At 41.0% G+C, this 22,180-nt stretch overlaps 1 protein-coding gene across 3 annotated transcripts in view; it reads left to right on the forward strand.

The window, feature by feature from the left end:
* The window catches only part of LOC115219176 (DNA-directed RNA polymerase I subunit RPA1), a 78,339-nt gene extending 59,472 nt beyond the window's left edge, over positions 1-18,867 (forward strand). For all 3 annotated transcript variants that reach the window (XM_029789284.2, XM_036508753.1, XM_029789285.2), the window contains 9 exons: positions 1,606-1,827; positions 3,081-3,127; positions 7,787-7,954; positions 11,827-12,203; positions 14,242-14,327; positions 14,474-14,554; positions 15,644-15,796; positions 16,784-16,894; positions 18,538-18,867. In XM_029789284.2, coding sequence (XP_029645144.1) covers positions 1,606-1,827; positions 3,081-3,127; positions 7,787-7,954; positions 11,827-12,203; positions 14,242-14,327; positions 14,474-14,554; positions 15,644-15,796; positions 16,784-16,894; positions 18,538-18,840 — 1,548 coding nt within the window. In that variant the 3' untranslated portion in view covers positions 18,841-18,867. The remainder of the gene's footprint in view (positions 1-1,605; positions 1,828-3,080; positions 3,128-7,786; positions 7,955-11,826; positions 12,204-14,241; positions 14,328-14,473; positions 14,555-15,643; positions 15,797-16,783; positions 16,895-18,537) is intronic.
* Positions 18,868-22,180: the final 3,313 nt, after the last annotated feature.

Consider the following 22,180-nt stretch of genomic DNA (forward strand, 5'->3'; position numbering starts at 1 on the left):
TTTCTACGATCTTCTGCTATTTGTCAGAAAGAACTCAAATGCCATCCAGCTTCTGTCTTTTACTATTTTATTAATGATTAAAGTCTTTCTCTGCTACTCTTTATGGCTTCATCACTGAGACTCGTCTTTTCTACTCTTTTACTTGTTTCAGTCATTTGACTGTGGCCATGCTGGGGTACTACCTTTAGTCGAGCAAATTGACCCCAGGACTTATTCTTTTTAAGTCTGGTATTTATTCTATGGGGGCGTAAACACACCACTATTAGTTGTCAGGTGATTTTGGGGGGACAAACACAGACACACAAACACACACACACACATATATACAACAGGCTTCTTTTGGTTTCCATCTACCAAATCCACTCACAAGGCTTTGATCAGCCTAAGGCTATAGTAGAAGACACTTGCCCAAGGTTGCATGCAGTGGGACTGAACCTGGAACAATGTGGCTAGTAAGCAAGCTACTTACCACACAGCCACTCCTACACCACTGTACGCATCATCATCATCATCATCATCAACATCATTGCTTTAACATCCAATTTTGCATATCTGCATGGATCAGATGGATTTTATTGTAGCAGGTTTTCTATGGTTGGATGCCGTTTGCGTTGCCAAACTTTGCCTGCTGCCAGGTGAGGAGATATTTTCCTATGGCCAGACATAGCATCATGGAAGAATGAGGGAAAAAAATATTAATGACACTTGTTTCCAATTATCACACACACCATGCTACCATAGAGTTTCATCTTCATCACCGTTTAACGTCCGTTCTCCATGCAGGCATGGGTTGAACGGTTTGACTGAGGTCTGGAAAGCCAGTTGCTGCAGCAGGCTCCAATCTGATCTGGCAATGTTTCTACAGCTGGATGCCCTTCCTAATGCCAACCACTCCGAGAGTATAGTGGATGCTTTTTACAAGCCACCAGCATTGGAGCCAGTCAGGGAAACACTGGCATCGGCCACGTTCAGATGGTACTTTTTACTTGCCATTGGCACAGGAACCAGTCAGAGTGCACTGGCATTGGCCACATTCGGATGATGCTTTTAACGTGTCACTGGCACAGTAGCCAGTCAGGGAGCACTGGCATCGGTCACATTCAGATGGTGATTTTAACGTACCACCAACAAGAGAGCCAGTCAGGCAGACCTAGTATTGATCACGTTCGGGTGGGGGTTAATTTGCCACTGGCATTGGTCATGTTCAGATGGTACTTTTTACATATCACCAGCACAGGAGCCAGTCAGGGGCACTGGCATCGACCACATTCAGACGATGCAAAGACATAGGTCTGATCAGGGTGATAGTAGAAGACATTTTCCCAAGATGCCTAGCAATGGGACTGAACCTGAAATGTCTGTATTGTTGGGAAGTAAACTTCCTAACCAAACAGCCATTCCCATATTTAACCCATGAGCGTTTAAACTGGTCAGATCTGGCCTCTCCCACCTAGTCTACAATGTCAATGTAAAAACTAACAGTTACCTCGTCAAAATCTCAAAGCTACAAGATAATGCCTCATTAATTTAAAATAATGTAAATAAAGTTTGACAGAGTAATCTGAATACTAAATGGTTAATTAGCTAATTAATTAATTTTTTCAGTCAATTGGTGAGCCATCAACTCAGATGACACTGAACACATTCCACTTTGCTGGTCTTGGAGAGATGAACGTCACTCTGGGTATTCCTCGTCTCCGTGAGATTCTCTTCGGTTCCAAAAATATGAAGATTCCTACAATGGACATTCCTGTCTTAGACACAAACTTTGCCAGGGCTGAAGCCAAAAAGCTGCAGATGAAGTTAAACCCTGTTACACTCAGCCAGGTAAATACGCCTCTCTCTCACTTTCTCTCAGCATCTCCTTTCTATCTCAGTCTCTCACTTTCTCTCCCTATCTCAGACTTATCTCTCTCTCTCTCTCCCCCTCTCTCCCCCATGACTTCTGGCCATCTGTTGTAATCTTTTAACAAAAGAGCCTCCAAGATTTATAAATCTTAGTTCTTCACCAATTCTAAATCCTATGCCTGCCTCTTCCTGCTCCTCCTCTTGCTAGTTTAGAAAAGTGATAATACTCCTGTTGCTTAAACACACACACACTTTTTATTTTTAATCTGTTTCAGTCATTTGACTGCGGCCCTGCTGGAGCAAAACCTTTAGTCGAACAAATTGACCCCAGAACTTATTCTTTGAAAGACTAGAACTTATTCTATCGGTCTCTTTTACTGAACCGCTAAGTTACAGGGATATAAACACACCAACACTGGTTGTCAAGTGATGGTGGGGCGACAAATACAGACTCACGAACACATACACATATACGATGGGCTTCTTTCAGTTTCCGTCTACCAGATCCACTCACAAGGTTTTGGTTGGCCCGAGATTATAGTAGAAGACACTTGCCCAAGGTGTCACGCAGTGTGACTGAACCTGGGTCCATGTGGTTAGTAAGCAAGCTACTTACCTCAGAGCCTTATAGTTTTCTCTCTGTTTCTGTTTACCAAATCCATTCACAAGGCTTTAGTTGGTTCAGTTCTATTGTAGGAGCAGTAGGACTGAACCCAAAATCATATGATTGGGAAGCAAGCTTCCTAACCATGCAGCCACGTTGTCCCTTCTTAAATGGGGTCGGCTTATCTCTTATTCAATGAACTCAAATAAAACTGGTGGACCGGAATACACCTGTAGCCTTCAGTTTATCCTTCGCATTGCTGTGCATTGGGCTCTTCACATTCCATGTCTACATCTACAGTTGCAGGTGTGGCTGTGTGGTAAGAAGTTTGCTTCCTAACCACATAGTTCCCAGGTTCAATCCGACTGCCTGGCACCTTGGGCAAGTGTCTTCTATTATAGTCTCAGACTGACCAAAGCTTGTGAGTGGATTTGGTAGATGGAAACTGAAAGAAGCCCGTCATATACATGTGTGTCTGTATTTGTCCTCCCACCCACCACTGCTTGGTTTCGACAACTGGTGTCTAACGGTGTGAGCTCCACTAAAGGTGCATAAGTGCCAGGTGATGGTTGTGTTATTAAAACAGTTGTTTGATTCATGCTTCTTTTCTAATGTTTCTCTTTTCCAGGTGTTAGAAAAGGTAGATGTTACAGATCGGATTGAGATGTCATCTGGGTAAGTAAACCAGTATATCTGCAATACAGTTGTCATCCATCACTTTTTCAGTTTGTGCCAGTCCAGTATGTTGACCAACTCGCTGACTCATGACAGCCAGTGTGACTCAAGTCCGCACGACGTCATATTTGACAGTCAGCCTCGAGTCGCACAAACCATCCTTGATTAGATCCATTGGAAAGCAGGGTAGGAGCTCTCTAATCTAAGGGAGATAACTTCACCATCAGTTTGACGGGTATCAACGTTCATCAGCAAATAATTTGAGTTCCTTAAATAAGGGCTATAACTCTTGTTAGAGTCATGTGATCCGATGGCATAGCCTTTACTCCACGCATTAATATCTGTTTGCCAAACATCAGTGCACATCAGCAAATAAGTTTGTTTACTATTTCTATAAATATGAGCCTTTCGTTTCATTTAGATTCATTGATCTGGGCTAGCTTTGACTGGGGAGACACACAATAAGGTCAAAATACCACAGTATCTGAAAGTCCCTTACTTTCGTCTATAAGTCACAGACATTATGAACACATCATCTACAAGGAGATATTCTTCGATGACAAGAAAACAGCAGCTGTCAGTATATATAATAATAATAAAAACATTGTGTACAGTGCTCAGGTGCACTACAACTCATCTAAAGTGTATGTATAATCAGATGTAGTTTCGGCGGATTTCGGAAAGCATGAGGACCTTAAAGGATGCGGTGTCATGGCAGTCAACAACTGACGCAGGCAGTTTGTTCCATGCTTCAGCAACTCTGAGCGTGAAGAAATCTTTCCGAAAGTCATGGGAGCTGTGTTGTTTTCTGACTTCGTAGGCATGTCCACGTGTGTTAGACACATGAAGATCAAAAAGGTGTTCAGTGTTGTTGTTGGTGAGGTGGTTGATAACTTTGTGGGTGTTTACCAAGTCCATCGCCAGACATCGGACCTTCAGTGAATCCATGCCCAGGGAAACAAGGCGCTCAGAGTATGGTAGGTGTCTGATGGAGGGTATGCGTTTGGTTGCACGTCTCTGAACAGATTCCAGGAGGTCAATGTTCTGAGCAAGATAGGGGTTCCAAACTGATGATGCGAATTCCAAGTGTGATCGTACCATAGCTGTATACAGTTTTAAATAGATGGCTGGAGAGTGGCTAACAAAAGTCTTGCTGAGTGATGCCAAGACACCCTCGGCCTTCTTGACAATTTTAGAGATATGCTTTGTCCAACGCAAATCACTGCTGACAGTGATGCCTAGGTCACGCTCACAAGAGGATTTCTTGATATCAGTGTTGTTGGGGGAGTATGTGGACACAGGATTTTTTCTCCCGAGATGCATGGTGGTACACATGTCCACAGCCAGTTTCAGTTGCCAGTCTGTGATCCATTGCTGCATTGTGTCCAGGTCTGATTGCAGGAAAGAGCTGTAGACAACAGGATCTGTCCTCTTGATTTCAAGGTACTGCTTGATGTCGTCTGCATATTTCAATAGTGTGGCATTCTTTAAATTGGCATCTATGTCATTAATGTATGCCACAAACAAGAGGGGACCAAGGACAGATCCCTGTGGTACACCCGATGACATCTCATATGGTGTAGAATGCTCTCCTAGAACTGTGACTACCTCCTTTCGGCTGAGAATGAAGGATTTCAACCAATTAAAAAGATCATCCCTCACACCCATTGCAGAGAGTTTCACCATAAGCCTTTTGTGTGGCACAGATTTGAAAGCCTTAGCAAAGTCAAGGTAGACATCATCCACTGTCAATGATCTGAGTAATGTCCTCAAGGAACTCAACAAGTTGATCACTGCAGCTGGAGTTAGGAACAAATCCATATTGTGAGGGTCGGATGAGACTGTGAGAGCTCCAGAAGTTCCAAAGTGTTTCTCTGACACACGATTCCATCAGTTTTGCAATACAGCTAGTGAGACTGACTGGGCGATAGTTGACAGGTGATGTGCGGTCACCCTTTTTGAACAGAGGAATGACACTGGCAGTTTTCCACTGCTCCGGAGTAGCACCATTGTTGAGACAGTACTGGAAAAAAATAGAAAGCTGGTGTAAAAGGAAGTACCTGCCACGTTTGAGAAGCAGGTATGTAACTCCATCAAGACCAGGGGAGGCATAGTTGCGCTTATTTTGAAGGTGACGTTGCAGCATTGCAGGTGTAAATTTCATAGTTGTTATGGAATTTGCTGTTAGAGATGGTGAAGATGGTACATTTTGACTTTCAACAGTGAATATGTTTGCATAGCACTCGGCAATGAGTTCTGCGCATTCCTTGGGATCATCAGTGATCTGGTTTGTGTGAGGGTTGCGAAGAGTGAGGTCTCTGCTTTGAATGCACATATTTCCAGAAAACCTTGCTTTCAGGATTGGCTGCTATGCACTGTTCAAATTCAAGCACTGCTTTTTTTGTCACTTGCTTGAGATGGTTGGAAGATTTATTCCGCTTTTTCTTGTTGGTGTCTGACTTATGCAACTTGTATTCCCGTTCAGCAGTCCGACGTTCCTTCCTGGCAAGTCGGACCGCTGAAGTTTCCCAAATTGCACTTTTGGGGTGGTTCTTCTTTTTCTGTTTACGTGGCACTGATGCTGCACATGCTGCCCATATTGAGTCCAGGATACTCTGGAGTATAGTATTCACATCTCCAGAGTTGTAGAATTCATGCCAGTTTGGGTGCTGTAATTCAGTGTGGTACAGGTTCCAATCTGCTCTCTTCCAATCGAAGGAAGCAGATTGGAGATGGTTCAGGTTTTTGTTGTTGCCCGCAAGAGCCAGATTGGCGATGATCATAGCATGATCGGAGTCGCCTAGAGGTTCCTCCGTAGAACAATTGATAACCGCTTCAGGAGTTGTGGTGAAGAGCAGGTCCAAAGTGTTGTCGCCTCTTGTTGGAGAGGTGACTACTTGTGACCAGTTTGAGTCCAGCACAAGCTCAATGAAATCGTTTGCACTCTGTGGCCAATGGAAGGTTTCCCAGTTGATCTCAAGATGATTGAAATCGCCTGCAATAAAAATGTTAAAATCTGCCAGAACATATTGAGAATGAATAGTAACATTATTGTTTAATCCGTTTCTCTGATATTCATTTTTAACATTTAACCATGTATTGCTGTATTTTTGCAAGGTTTTTTTTTTATTCTCTAGAGTTTTGTTTTTTTTTTTCTTTTATAATCAAAGCTGTCTTAGTGGGAGAAAATGTCTGCTGATGATTATTTGACTAGATCAATTATTCAGTCATTTAATTGATGAATTAATTGTAGCTAAGGCTTTGGAGATGAAAAACCAGAGTGATATATCTATTTCCTCTGTATGTACTTGACATCTGACTTTGATCCATTCATTTTACCATGACATCACGTGAACAAAATATAAATCTTACCTGAAGAATGGTCATCAAACACTGAACATTTGCCAAATGTTCATCTCAAAATACCTTCAGCAACTTAAAGTAAAGCCTGTTAAGTACATAGCCACGTTTGCAGAAGGATGGCTGTGGGGTTAAGAAGCTTGCATTTCAACCACATGATTCCAGGTTCAATCCAACTGTGTGGCACCTTGGGCAAGTGTCTTCTACTATAGCCTCAGATCAACCAAAGCCTTGTGAGTGGATTTAAGAAATGGAAACTGAAAGAAACCTGTGTGTGTGTATGTGTGTACCTGGCATTGACATCACCTGATGGCCATGAAACAAGCATTACTATCATACAAGCTATGTTCTTCATCCAGTCTTCTGTGGAAAACATGCCTGGTGGCCCTGGGGGAAAATAAAATCTGCCCATCGAAAATCGGCCTCCAGAAACTTTGTCTGACTCATGTAGGCAAAGGAAAGTGAGCATTGAAATGATTATGGGAATGACATATATATGTATATGTATTTATATGCATTCTCTTTTCTTTTTGTTTCAGTCATTTGACTGCGGCCATAAAGGAGCACTGCCATTAGTTGATCAAATCAACCCCAGAGCTTATTCTTTGTAAGCCTAGTACTTAGTCTATCGGTCTCTTGCTGAGCCACTAAGTTAGGGGAACATGGACACACAAACGGGCTTCTTTCAGTTTCCATCTACCATATCCACTCACAAGACTTTGGTTGGCCCAAGGCTATAGCAGAAGACACTTGCCCAAGGTGCCATGCAGTAGGACTGAACCCAGACCATGTGGTTGGTAAGTAAGCTACTTACCACACAGCCACTCCTGTATAATATATATATATATATAAATAAATAAAACCAAAGAACTGCTGTGGTTTTGAACTCCTGGCCTTTAATATTGTAATTCAGTACCTTATTTACTGCCATTTTGTTGTTACATTTAGTAATGGAGGTTGGTTTTCCACCACATTTCTTAAAATTGTGGTAGGGGCCTTGGTCTCGAGACCACTCATGTCTAGAAACTAAGGTTGCAGGTAAGCAAGGGCATGTTCCCCGTAGAAAATTCAGCTCCAAAAAAGCCTCATGATAGCAAAGGAGAATGGGCACCAGTCAGCCCAAATGTTGGGGGTGTGCTGCACTAGCCTACATCAGTTGCTATGGTATTGAGGGCAAAACCCGGATTTAAAACACTGGATGATGATGATAATAGAGGTGTTGGTAGGGTGCAATTGTAATGACCACATCCTTGGTTATTGTTTTTAATATCTTGTTTCTCTTGTCTCTTTCCCCATTAGATTTAACGATCGGTTGTACATAGTCCGTTTACAGTTCCTACCTCAATGCAAATACCAAGACCAGTTGGCAACAAATCCAGACGATATCCTTCGCCACGTGGAATTGAAATACATCACTGGTTTGCTGAAATCCATCAAATCAACAATCAAGTTCACACAGGCCTCGTTGTGAGTATTTGCTTTTCATATCTGTAATAAAACTGTTTAGTTTGGTCTGGTTGAAACCCAGACTGGTTCTGACTCACTTGATCCAGTATCAAGGACATTCTAGCCAGCCATGAACGGTGAAAGTCAACAAACTAAACTTGCTTTAGAAGTGTTGAGATGTATTGAAAGACACAGAAATAATTTATTCTCAAACGTATGATAATGCTAATACAATAGCATGAACTGGATAAACTATGCATATATTGAAGAAAAAATCGTTACCAGCCAGCCATGAGGCTATAATTATAGTTTATCCTGTTCATGCTGTTGTATAAGCATTATCATGCGTTTGAGAAAAAATTATTTCTGTGTCTTTTATAATTTTTATTCAAACACGGTGTAGCTGTGTGCTTAAGAAGCTTGCTTGTCAGACGTATGGTTTTGGGTTCAGTCCCTCAGCCCTCAGCATGGCACTTTGGGTGTGTGTGTTCTCTTGTAGCCCCAGCGTGTGGATTTCATAAATGAAAATCAGAGAAAAAAAAACAAAACCACACACACACACACATATTTGTGTGTGGTGATGTTCCATCGTTGTAGGTTTTCTACAGCTGGATACCCTTCCTGTTGCCAACCCTCACTTGTTTCCAAGCAAAGAAATATTTCTTCATCATCATACATGTTTCCCTGGAAGACTGGAAATGAATGACAGTGCCACTCATTTACAACTCTCATGCAATACCAAGACAAAGAGGCACAAACATACACATTCTTTCTCACCACCCACCCACCCATATACACAAACACACATACATATATGAGGTCAGATCAATAAGTATCTGGACTGTTGCCATAGTAACAAAGATTGACGTTCATCTCTGTTGTGCATGCATACTAAGTTTTAACGTTCTAGCTCTCTTCTGCTATTTACAGCAGTGCTTGTAACGAACATGTGTAGCATGTGATCACCGCATTGACCATGACAGAGAAAGTTGTCATGGCAGTACCTGTTCAGAGGCAATGTTGCAGAAAGTGTGTGGGCAACACACAAGTGTAAGAATGGTTCAGACGTTTTCAAGACGGCCACAAAAATATCGATATTGATGAATGTTCAGGGAGTCCCGCAACCAGCAGAACTGAGAGAAACATGGCAAATGTGCAGCTCGAAGAGAAAACCGTAGAATCACCATCCATGTGTTATCAGAGGATGTGCAGATTAGTTACGGTTCAGTCCAGTAGATTATCACTGAAGATTTAGGTATAAGACACTTGTCTGCCAAGTTTATGCCAAAACTGCTTTCAGCTGACCAAAAAGCACTCAGGTTTCAGTTGCACAAGATCTTGATTGTGTCAAGAATGATAGACTCTCTGAGCAGGTGTGGCCAAACTTTTGGCAAAATTTGATGCAGATTCTCTGCTTAACTTTCTCTGTCGTGGTCAATGCGATAATCACACACCACACACCTTCCTTCCAAGCACTGTTGTAAACAGCGGAAGTGAGCTAGAACGTCAAAATTTAGTACGCATGCACATCAGAGATCAAGGTCAATCTATGCAGAACGGCTTCAGCTCTGCAGGCTTTAGCTTTGCTACTCTGGCAAAAGACCAGATACTTATTGATCGGATCATGTATGTGTGTGTATATATATATATATATATATATATATGAACTGTATTATATAACTAATATTATACCATTTATATATTTTTAAAAAAACACATCGATCTCTATGGATCTTTTAATTGAAACTCTTAACTGCTCTTAATTTTCGTATAAAAAATATTTCATCAGTTCTCTTTTTCTCACACTTCCCTCCATGTGTCGATATGTATTAATATATGTATGTGCATTTTAAATCAAATTTATAACTGTATGAATATGATTGTCTAATTTGAGTTTATATCTTAATTCTTATCTTTTGTCTCAGTGCTTTTGTCCCGAGCACTTCTTAAGCAGTTCTATATTTTTCATAAGAAAGAACAATAACATTATATATATGTATATATATATATATATATATATATCACCATGATCACGTGACCAACCAGGCTATCAGATGTTGCGACACATCACTGGTCACAATGCGCTTTGCATTGTTTTAGCCTTCAAATGACGCCACCCCGCTGGCTAAGCGAGCAGGCCAACAGAAGAAAGAGTGAGAGAAAGTTGTGGTGAAAGAGTACAGCAGGGATCGCCACCACGCCCTGCCGGAGCTTCGTGGAGCTTTAGTTGTTTTCGCTCAATAAGCACTCACAACGCCTGATCTGGGAATCAAAACCATGCTCCTACAGCTGTAAGTCCGCTGCCCTATCCACTGGGCCATTGCCCCTCCACTATAGATATATATTTTGAGAAATTTATCGCTTTCCTCTTCGGAGATTATCCAAAATTTTAACTTCCTACTTTTTCTTGATATATAAAATCTGTACACCACTTCAAACAGTCTATACACGTCTGTATGTGTGTATATATGCAGTGTGTTTCTTTTAGTTTCTATTCACCATATTCACTCTCAAGGCTTTGAGTTGGCTCTGAGCTAAAATAGAATACATTTGGCCACAATGCCATGCAGTGATGCTCAATCAGAAACCATATTGTTACAAAGTAAAGTTCTCGACCATATACCCATGCCTGCACCGATACACAGATGTATGTATGTGCATCTAAGTGTTAATGAACTGAAGACCATCATTAACACTTTGGAGACTGAGAACTTTGGAGATATGCTGTGATTGAGAAGACCCAGCAACTAACGTGAGATTGCAGCCATGGCCGATGCCAGTGTTGCATGTCCTGCCCATTTAAAAGTACCCTTGATGCGCCGGGCAGTATAATATGCTTGAGAAGACCAAAATCGCAGCTGTGGCTAGTGCCCCCTGACTGGTTTCCATACTGGTGGCACGTAGAATGCATCATCCGAACATGGTTGATGTCAGTGTCGCTTGACTGGCTCCCATTCCGGTGGCACGTAAGATGCATCATCCCAACATGGTCAATGCCAGTGCCTCCTGAATGGCTCCCATGCCATTGGCACGTAAAAAGTACCATGCAAAAGTGATCGATGCCAGGCCCACCTGACTGGCTCCTGTGCTGGTGGCACATAAAAAGCACCCACTACACTCGCGTGGTTGGCGTTAGGAAGAGCATCCAGCTGTAGAAACATTGCCAGATCAGATTGGAGCCTGGTGCAGCTGCTGGCTTTCCAGACCTCAGTCAAACCGTCCAACACATGCCAGCATGGAAAATGGACGTTAAACAACGATGATGACTGTATCTGGAAATTTTATCCTAAGACAAATTCACCATATGGACAGTGATTGAGTGTATTATATTTTCATTTTATTTTAATAAAATGAAAAAGAATGATTGAAGTTTTTATAAAAGCATTAACCCATAAAGCGTTGAGATTTGCACTTACATAGCATGAACTGTTGAGCATATTTCATGAAAATGAGTCTACCATGGACACATAAAAAACAAAAATAATCAAAATATCTTCTTAGTATATAATGGTAGCAAGTTTTACATCATCTGAAGAGTCATTAGTTGAACTATTATTCCTCTTGCATTCTGGGGGATATCTGCGTTTGAGTGACATTAGACCCCAACAAACACCTATAAATTAAATGCATCTATCTGGGTCACGATCATGGTGTCGACCTATGCCTGACAGCCATGATCGTGGCCTGTTGTGCTTTGTGTTAAATAGCTAAATTTTTATTTAACATCAAGCATTAAAAAAAAAAACGTGGTGCGGTCATTTAAAATGAAATTTCTTATGGTGAATTTTCCTATGACAAATATATGTTTGACAAAATTTATTGTAACCAAAAAATTCATAGGAATTTCCTCTTAATTCCCTAATGATTTTCTGTTTCTGTTCTGTCCTTCACAGACGGATTCTTCCCAAGGACATTGTTCATACTATAAAAGTTACGCTGACTGATTCGGCTGAACCATCTGCTAACAAGGAGCAAGATGGAGAAAGTGTTGGGGAGGAGGAAGAGGAGCCTGCTGCCAATGCCGAGAGGGGAGACGAGTCTGAAGACTCCACATCCAGTGGAGAAGACGAGATGGATGCAGTTGATGGCAAACAGAAGAAGCAGACAAGTGATGAACATGACTACAATGATGATGATGACGATGATGATGACGACGACGACGATGATGATGACGATGATGATGACAATGATGATGATGAGGACAGTGACAGTGAGACGGAAACAAAGAAGGAGAGTAATACGACCGAAATTATGGAAGATGAGGACGAAGGTCTGTTTATTCGTTTGTTTGTTTCTCTATTTTTGTTGTTATCATTGTCAATGTTTTAGAAAGATGAGGATTGAACTATCAAAACACGGGAAACAATACTTATTTCACATTTTTGAATAGATAAGAGTTTAATTTCTGGCGTAGATATTTGTACAGTATGGGTTATGTCACTTGCCTGTGGAGTGAGGCCGGCTTCTTTACATTTACTTTTTTGTTTTCTTTCCAGGGTCGATAAAATAAAGTACCAGTCAAATACTAGGGTCAATATATTTTGCTGTTCTCCTCTCAGTAAATTTCTGCCCTTGTCCCTACGTTAGAAACATTTATCTTCAACCTATAATAAGCATTGAACCTGCGGCATGTAGACCCACATTGCAATCTCACAAGGCACAAGCATAGCTGTATGGTTAAGAAGTTTGCTTGCCAGTCACATAGTTTCAGGTTCAGTCCTGCTGCATGGTACCTTGGGTTAGTGTCTCTTGCCCCAGGCCAACCTTGTGAGTAGATTTGGTTGGCAGAAACTGAAAAGAAGCCCATCTTGTATGTGTATGTGTGTTTTTGTATCTCCCTGTCTTGACAAGTGATTATTACAAATCAGGGGTACTCAACCATTTTTTATCTATGGTTGCTATTATATTCCAGTGTGTCTCATTGTAGTCATTTGATGCTTAAAATCTTGGCACACATAAACTAAGTAAAAAAGGTTTGAGCAGAAAAGTTAGGGTTTAAATAAATCTAAAGCAAAATTTTTTTTTATGGGTCCCCAGTTTGCTAGTTTGAGAACCACTATGGTAAATGAACATCACAGACATACAAGGGATGTTGTTTGTTTCCACTCTTCCAGGAAAGCATGTCTGGCCACAGGAAATATTACTTTGCTTGGAAACGGTAAGGGCATCAGGCTGTAGAAGAATCTGCCTCAATGAATTCCATCCGATTCATGCTAGCATGGAATTGTCTACGTTAAAAGAAACTATGAAAGGGAATTCATCAATTTTAATAAGCACATGTACACCATGATTTACTTTATTTCCACAACCTGTATTGGGAAGCAGGTGTTCTTTTTATTTTCATTATATTTATGTTTACAGTTAATTTATTTTGATACATTGTTAGGAAGAGCATTCAGCTGTGGAAACCATGTCGAATCAGATTGAAACCTAGTGCAGCTTGCCAGTTTTCAGTCAACCCATGGGAAACAGATGTTAAATGATGATAATGACATCCTCATGTTCTGTAGATGTTTCAAAAGAATAAAGAATACACTTTTCTGTCTTGTGAGAAAACGATTTTTCCATTTGACTACAATTTTTAAAGAATGCTACCCTTATTTAAAGAACAGTACCCTTCATAAGAATAGCCCTGACATCTTGAAGATTTAGCTTGATGGCTGGTTTGACTCGACACCTTTCGCATCTTGGGTAGCTTTCAAGAAGTTCACTCTGTTGAAAGCATTCAGACCAATTCTCTGGTCTGGAAATAACTTCCTCTCTCTTTCTTCCACTGGTCCCGCAGCCCTTATTAAGGACCGTTGGTACTGTGTTCTCTCATCATCATCATTTAACATCTGTTTTCCATGCTGGCATGGGTTGGACGGTTTGACACAAGCTGGCAAGCCAGAGGGATGCCCTTCCTAACGTCAACAACTTTGCAGAGTGTTTTGGGTGCTTTTTACATGGTAGCAGCATATGTGTTTTATGCATAACACCAAGATGGGTGCTTTGTATGTGGCGCTTGCACAGGAGTTTTTCACATGGCACCAGCATATGGTATATAGCTGTAAAACAATGCCTCTATAATACATTCATCTAACCAGTGCTAACGTGGTGAAAGTGGACGTAAAGATGAACAAACTTCACCCCTGAGACTTGGTTCCGAATGCATGCAAAGGCCTGTCCTGGTGTTAATCTGAGCAATGAATTAAGTCTCCAACCTAAATGAATTCAAGGAATTCTTGAAGACAAGTGAAAATGAGTGGAGCAGACAGTGGGAGCCGTGTCTAAGGTAGTTATGAAAAAATGTTCTCCCTTTTGCACAGAGTTCAAGAACGAAGAGGTTGTGGAAGAATATTTTTACCTTGAAGATGACATGAAGAAAACAAAAAGAGAACCAGCAAAAGGAAAAGTGAGTAATTTTTTTTTTTGCAGGGTGGGGTGGGGGAGGTTATTTTTTCCCTTTCTTTTCTTTTTGTTGTTTAGTCTCAGGTCAACCTCTGCTGTATATTATCTGTTAGATATTAACATTTTGATAATTTTTTAATATCTTTGCAGTACCTAGAGTCATTCAATGAGGCTATATTGTCATATAGTTACGACGAAGAAAAGAGTCTTTGGTGTGAAGTAGTATTCAAGGTAAGACAGAGCTAGATTGATGCTGACTTTATTCACCCATTCAAGTAGACTTACCTTTCGTTCACCAGTCTTTAGTCATCAGCAGGAGACTAACATGTATCCCCTTGTATTCACCCCACCCAAGGTATATTGGGGGAGTTGGTGGGTAGGAAGTACCAGTTGAATACTGGGGATCAGTGTAATCAACTTACTCCTTACCTCAAAATTGCTGTGATGGTGGTGGTGGTGGTGGTGGTGGTGGTGGTGGCAGTGGCAGCGGCAGCAGCAGCAAGCAGGCAGAATTGTTATCATGGCTGGCAAAACACTGAGCAGCATTTTGTCCATTTTCCATGTTCTGAGTCCGGATTGCACCAGGGTTGACTTTGGTTTTCATCCCTCCAGATAAAACAAGTGCCACTTTAACACTGGAATGGACATAAACACACAAACATTGGTTGTCAAGCAATGGTGGAGTGACAAACACAGACACACAAATACATACATATGGGCTCCTTCCAGTTTCCATCTACCAAATCCACTCACAAGGCTTTGGTCAGCCTGAGTTTATAGTAGAAGACACTTGCCCAAGGTGCCACGCAGTAGGACTGAACCCGGAACCATGTGGTTGGGAAACAAGCTTCCTACACACAGCCATCCCCCCTTTTTTTTTTGTCTTGCAAGTTACTTTGTGACCCTGTCAGTGCAAGTGCCACTTAAAAAGCACCCAGTGGATACTATAAAGTGGTTGATATTTGGAAGGGCATCCAGCTGTAAAAACCTTGTCAAAACTGACCTCACTTTTGCTTGTGCCACATAAGCACTAAGTCCATTCTGCTGAGTGATTGGTGTTAGGAAGGGCATCCAGCTGTAAAAATCCTGCCAAAACAGTCACAGATGTTTTGTGCAGGCTTCTGCCTGGCCAGCTCCTGTCAAACCGTCCCACCTGTGTCAGCATGGAAGGTGGACATTAAACGATAATGATTATGACAGATGAATGTAGAAAAGTCTGAAATTTTCAAGAATGGAAGAGGAACACAAGTAAGATTGTATTGTCTTGTTGAATTTCCTTATTAAACAATGATTAATTGATAATGTTTAATTATGTTACAGTTTAATTTAAGATTAACTAAGGTTGATCTGATGACCATCATCAAAAACAATGCTGAGACATCCATTATACATAGAGTGCCTGGAATCAAACGTTCCATCTTAACAAGCGTCAAAAATGAACTCCATCTGCAGACGGAAGGAATTCACATCAGCGTAAGTTTCTATTCTCACTATTGCCTCACAGAAAAAGAGATGGAAGAGGTTCAGTTTGTTTGCTGTAGGAAGCTCTGCTCTCTCTCTCTCTCTATTTTTGTCTTTCTCTGTAAGTCTCTCTCCCTTGTTCTCTTTCTCTTCTCTTTGTCATTCTCTCTCTCTTTCCCTCTCCACCTTTATTGTTCTCTTTATTTGTCTTTCTGCTCTTCTCTCTCTCTCTCTTTTACACTCACACACACATTCTCTCTCTCTCTTTTACACTCACACACACACACACACATTCTCTCTCTCTCTCTCTCTTTTACACTCACACACACACACACACATTCTCTCTCTCATTCACAAGGTCAGGAGTTCAAATCCTATCGTAGCTGATTTAAGGGTCAAATGATTAAATTAGTAAACAGTTTCTAATTCTTAAGCAGTAACTCACCACTTCTGCCGTTGTTACAAGGATTGTCTTATTGAGGTTCCCCACCTTATTCAAAGAAGATGGTCAGATCTTTCCAAGTAGTCTTGTAATTGCCTCTCTGCTTGCTTCTTCCTTACAAACTGATCACCATCAGCATCCAATATGCTGTTTGCCTTTATTAGTTGATATTTTTATTTGAATAGAAGCTTGCTTTGCATGGCTCCTGTTTCAGTCCTACCTTGAGCAAGTGCCTCCTACCCTAGCCCCAGTGTCTTGTGAGTAAATTCCATAAATGGATACTGTGTGTGTGTCTTTGTCCTACATCAGTACCACTTGACAACTGGTGTTAGTTTATTTACATCCCCGTAACCTAGCAGCTTGGCAAAAAGACACTGATAAAATACCAAACCTAAAGCAAAGTATTGGTGTCAGTTTGCTTCTCTAAAACCCTTCTACGGCCAAGTGCTCCTGTATGGCCACAGCCCAACGACTGAAATAGTAAATGTTTGTGTGTGTTAAAGAGAGATCTTAAATGTACCATTTTACTGGCATTATTATTCTTTCGTCTTTTGCAGTACATTCAGCAGTTTCCTAATATTCTTGACATCAATCGCATCTACTGCAACAGTCCAACAATCATGGCACAGGTCTATGGGATAGAAGCTGGGCTAAAGGTCATCATCAAGGTGAGTTCTTTTGTCATGCATAAGTTGCAAAACTTGGATATTATCCCTCCATTGAAGGCTAAAAAAAATGACATGTAATAATAATAATAATCTTTTCTGGATAGGCGGAGAAGTGGTTGTGTGGTAAGTAGCTTGCTTACCAACCACATGGTTCCGGGTTCAGTCTTGGTCTTCTACTATAGCCTCGGGCCGACCAAAGCCTTGCAAGTGGATTTGGTAGACAGGAACTGAAAGAAGCCCATCATATATATGTATATATATGTTTGTGTGTCTGTGTTTGTCCCCCCAACATTGCTTGATAACCAGTGGTGGTGTGTTTACGTCCCCGTAACTTAGTGGTTCAGCAAAAGAGACTGATAGAATAAGTACTAGGCTTACAAAGAATAAGTCCTGGGGTCGATTTGTTAGACTAAAGGTGGAGCTCCAGCATGGCTGCAGTCAAATGACTGAAACAAGTAAAAGAGTACTAAAAGCACAAGGCGTGAAATTTGGGGGAGGGGACTAGTCAGTTATGTAGGCCTCCCAGTGTGTAATTGGTACTTATTTCATTGACCCCGAAAAGATGAAAGTCAAAGTTGATTTTGGTGGAATTTGAACTCAGTACTCAACTGGTACTTAATTTATTGACACCGAAAGGATGCAGAACAAAAATTAACCTTGGTGAAATTTGAACTCGGAATCTGAGGACGGATGAAATACTGCTAAGCAATTTTGCCTGGCATGCTAACAATTCTGCTAGCTCCCTGCCTTGTGAATATAATTATTTCTACTCTTGGCACAAGGCCTTGAAAATTTGGAAGGAAGGGGACTAGTCAGTTATATAGACACCCCCCCCCCAGTTATTTCATTGACCCCAAAAGGATGAAAGGCAAAGTTGATCTCTGGAATTTGAACTCAGAGCATAACAACAGATAAATTACGACTAAGCATTTCAGCTGGTTTGCTAACGGTTCTACCAGCCCACCACCTACAGTGATTCTCAAATGGGGGTCTATATGGCTCTTAGGGATCCAAAGATTTGGTTGTTAAAATTTATGAGAAATTAATTCGTTATATTTCTACCATAAACAAAATATCTAAGCATTTTTTAAAAATACGATTCCTAATATTTACTTGTAAAAATATAGGAGCTTTTTAGGCATCAAATGGCTCTGAGGGTCTCCCTCCCCTGAGTAAAATAGGAATCAGAGGGGTCCATAGGCAAGAAATGGTTTGAGAACTTTTGAGTTGGCTGTGTGGTAAGTACCTTGATTACCAACCACATGGTTCTGGGTTCAGTCCCACTGTGTGGCACCTTGGGCAAGTGTCTTCTACTATAGCCTTGGGCTGACCAAAGCCTTGTCAGTGGATTTGGTGGACGAAAACTGAAAGAAGCCTGTCGTATATGTGTGTGGGTGTATACTAGGCTTAGAAAGAATAAGTCCTGGGGTCGATTTGCTTGACTAAAGGTGGTGCTTCAGCATGGCCACAGTCAAATGACTGAAACCAGAGAGAGAGAAAGAGAGTAACCCCCAACTCCCTGCTTTAGTTGGGAAAAGCATCTTGTTGCTAATGGTGTTGTTTTGTTTGATGGTTTGAATAATGAAATCAAAGAAAGAAAATGTAACAACATTTGGAACTCATTGCTGTAATTTTACTTTCAGGAAATCCAATCTGTCTTTGGAGTTTATGGCATCAAAGTGAATTACCGACATTTGTCTCTCATCGCAGACTATATGGCATTTGAAGGTCAATTGACCTTTTTCAATCAAAAAGGCATGCAAGCGTGTCCGTCCCCATTACAATTGATCACTTTTGAGTCAGCTTACCGCGGCATAGCAAATGCTGCATCTCAACATTTGAAAGACTATTTAAATTCTCCTACCTCTCAGTTAGTTACAGGTAAACTACCCTCGTTCGGCACTGGACACTTTGACATACTTTTACCCCTGATACCTGTTAAATAAATCATTGTTGGGTTTTTTAAAATTTTTATGTTTTGTTTCGCTTCATTATTCTTTTATTGGTTTTTAATCATTGAAACTATTTGCTTTTCCCCATCCCTTCCTGTTTACGGTGCAACCAAATCATCAATGGTTCATATATCACAAAGAAGCAGATTCTTCAAGAAATATTACAAAGTCAGTTAAAACTACTCCCAACTTTGTAGTATATTACTGGTACAAAGGTTAATAGCATGTTCAGATGTTGGTCTGTTACTCCTAAAAGCCAACAGTTGGTATCCTGTATATATTTCTATGCTACCAAGTGCCATTACTTATCTCAAATTCTTCAAGTGCTTTCTCTATGTAAATCTCCCAATCCTGTTACAAATTTTGATGGAAATGCCCTCAATCATAGAAATTCCAGATTTTCCATCATGTGAATCAAATTTTCTTGACCAAAATTTACAGTCAAAAAAAGGTAGGTTGATTTATGTCCAAAGATGGCTTTGGAGAACCAAAAATCCCATATGAAATGTAACAGGATTTGGAAAGATTGTTTGAATGTTTACATTTACTTGCTACATCAACTTGTATGCCAGAAAATACAGTATAACAACTGCACGAATTTGGATGAAACTTTCTTGCATGACATAATGATCATTGGTATACATTGTCAATGTGGCTTTTACCAGTTGCCATGTTACTTTTCTCTGCTCAGGTAAGTTGAATACAAGTGAGTTGATTACTTTTTGATGTTGCCAGAGCAGCTGACTGGCTTCTGTGCCGGTGGCATGTAAAAAGCACCATTCAAGCGAGGTCGTTGCCAGTGCCACTGGACTGGCTCCTGTGCAGGTAGCATGTAAAAAACACCATTTGAGTGTGGCCGTTGCCAGTACCGCCTAACTGGCCCTTGTAAAAGTACCCACTACACTCACGGAGTGGTTGGCATTAGGAAGGGTATCCAGCTGTAGAAACTCTGCCAGATCAGATTGGAGCCTGGTGCAGCCATCTGGTTCACCAGACCTCAGTCGAATCGTCCAACCCATGCTAAGCATGGAAAGCGGATGTTAAACGATGATGATGATGATGTATCACTTCCTGGTCATTGATTTCCTGTCTCAGAGCTGGATTTATGTTCTGGTAGTCTCTTCAATTTGGAAGCTGCACAGCTATAATCAGAAAAATCATTCCAAGCTATACCTTCATCTCTTCCATTTATATAATAAAGATAGGCTCAGAATCAATAAATCTGTATAGCGCTTAGATTGCTTGTGTGTACAGATGACACAGATCATCATCATTATCGTTTAACGTCCGGTTTCCATGCTAGCATGGGTTGGACGATTTGACTGAGGTCTGGCGAACCAGACTCCAATCTGATCTGGCAGAGTTTCTACAGCTGGATGCTCTTCCTAACACCAACCACTCCGAGAGTGTAGTGGGTGCTTTTACATGCCAGGCACGAGGGCCAGTCAGGCGGTACTGGCAACGGCCACGCTCAAATGGCGTTTTTTTATATGCCACCTGTACAGGAGCCAGTCCAGCGGCACTGGCAACGACCTCACTCGAATGTTTTTTCATGTCCCACCAGTACAAGTGCCAGTAAGGCGATGCAGGTAACGATCACGCTTGAATGGTGTTTTTTTTTATGTGCCATCGGCAGGGAGACCAGCTTGTTGCTCTGGCAATGATCACGCTCATATGGTACTCTTAGCGCTCCACTAAGCAAAGTATTAAAACACCGAGTTTTTTCATGGCTTCTTTTCTGGTGGAACAGAAAATGCATTTCTATCTATTTGGCTATCATCAGCACCGTGTGCTGCGAGAGAGAGACAATCCCGAAATGATTCTTCGCTCCTTTTATTAAAATCAGTATCGAGACGAAAATTGATTACGTGCGACGATGGCCTAAGATAGAACAAAATATACTTTCACGTTGCTCCAATCCACTCAGCTGTGACAGACTGGCCTTCTGATCAGGAGAAATGTTGGCCTACTCGCCGAGCCAATAGGATGGCATCATTAGAAAGCAAAAACGATGCGAAATGCATTGTGACCAGCTGTGTGTAAGAAGATCCGATAGTCTAGTCAATCGTGATATATATATATGGGGGGGGGGGTGAGAATTCACAAAAAAATTAGTTTAACGCTCGGGAAGTGAAAAAGTCTTTAACGTTTCGAGCCTACGCTCTTCCACAGAAAGAAACAAATATATATATATATAGGAGTGGCTGTGTGGTAAGTACCTTGCTTACTAACCACATGGTTCCAGGTTCAGTCCTACTGTGTGGCACCTTGGGCAAGTGTCTTCTACTATAGCCCTGGGCTGACCAAATCCTTGTGAGTGGATTTGGTAGACGGAGACTGAAAGAAGCCCGTCGTGTGTGTATATATATATATGTGTGTGTTTGTTCCCCCAACATCGCTTGACAACCAATGCTGGTGTGTTTAAGCCCCGTAACTTAGCGGTTCGGCAAAAAAAGACTGATAGAATAAGTACTAGGCTTACAAAGAATAATTTGCTCGACTAAAGGCGGTGCTCCAGCATCGCCGCAGCCAAATGACTGAAACAAATAAAAGGATAAAAGAATATATATATATATAAACAGCACAAAGACATGAAACTAGGAGTCACGAAAGAAACCGTTGCACACTGAGCAACGCTTTCATTCATTTTAGACAATTCAACGATCGTATGCAAATGTGTGTGTTGTGTCCACTTCATTATGTAGCGTCACCATCTACTTTCTTAATGCCTCTGCGTACACATGTATGTATGCACTTTCCTAAAGATTGTTATAAAACAAAAGTAATACAGTTCTATATTTAAGAGATGAGGAATTATGTACATTATTTACATTAGACGGATATTTGTCCTCATCTTTGTTAACACAACATTTCAGCTGACTTACCCTCCAGCCTTTATCAGGTGTCTTGGAGGAATATCGATTTATAAGCCCTAAAATTCACTCCACGGGCATATGGCGTAGTGGTTAAGACCCCAAGATTCCGAAGTCTATTCTAGGCAGTAACCTGAATAATAATAATAATAATAATAATAATAACATCGAAATATACCTTAGGAATGAGAACCCAGGTTCGAAATTTTCCCAAGACACCTGATGAAGGCTGGAGGGAATATCAGCCGAAACGTTCTGTTAACAAGAAACAAGATGAGGACAAATATCTGTCAAATGTAAATAATGAACATTAAAGTACTTATGAAAAATAATAAAAAAAAGGATTGGCTATGTGGTAAGTAGCTTGCTTATCAAACACATAGTTCCGAGTTCACTCCCACTGTGTGGCACGTTGGGCCGACCAAAATCTTGTGAGTGGATTTGGTAGACAGAAACTGAAA

Source organism: Octopus sinensis, linkage group LG14 (genome assembly GCF_006345805.1).
Source record: "Octopus sinensis linkage group LG14, ASM634580v1, whole genome shotgun sequence".
Classification (NCBI taxonomy): Eukaryota; Metazoa; Mollusca; class Cephalopoda; order Octopoda; family Octopodidae; genus Octopus; species Octopus sinensis.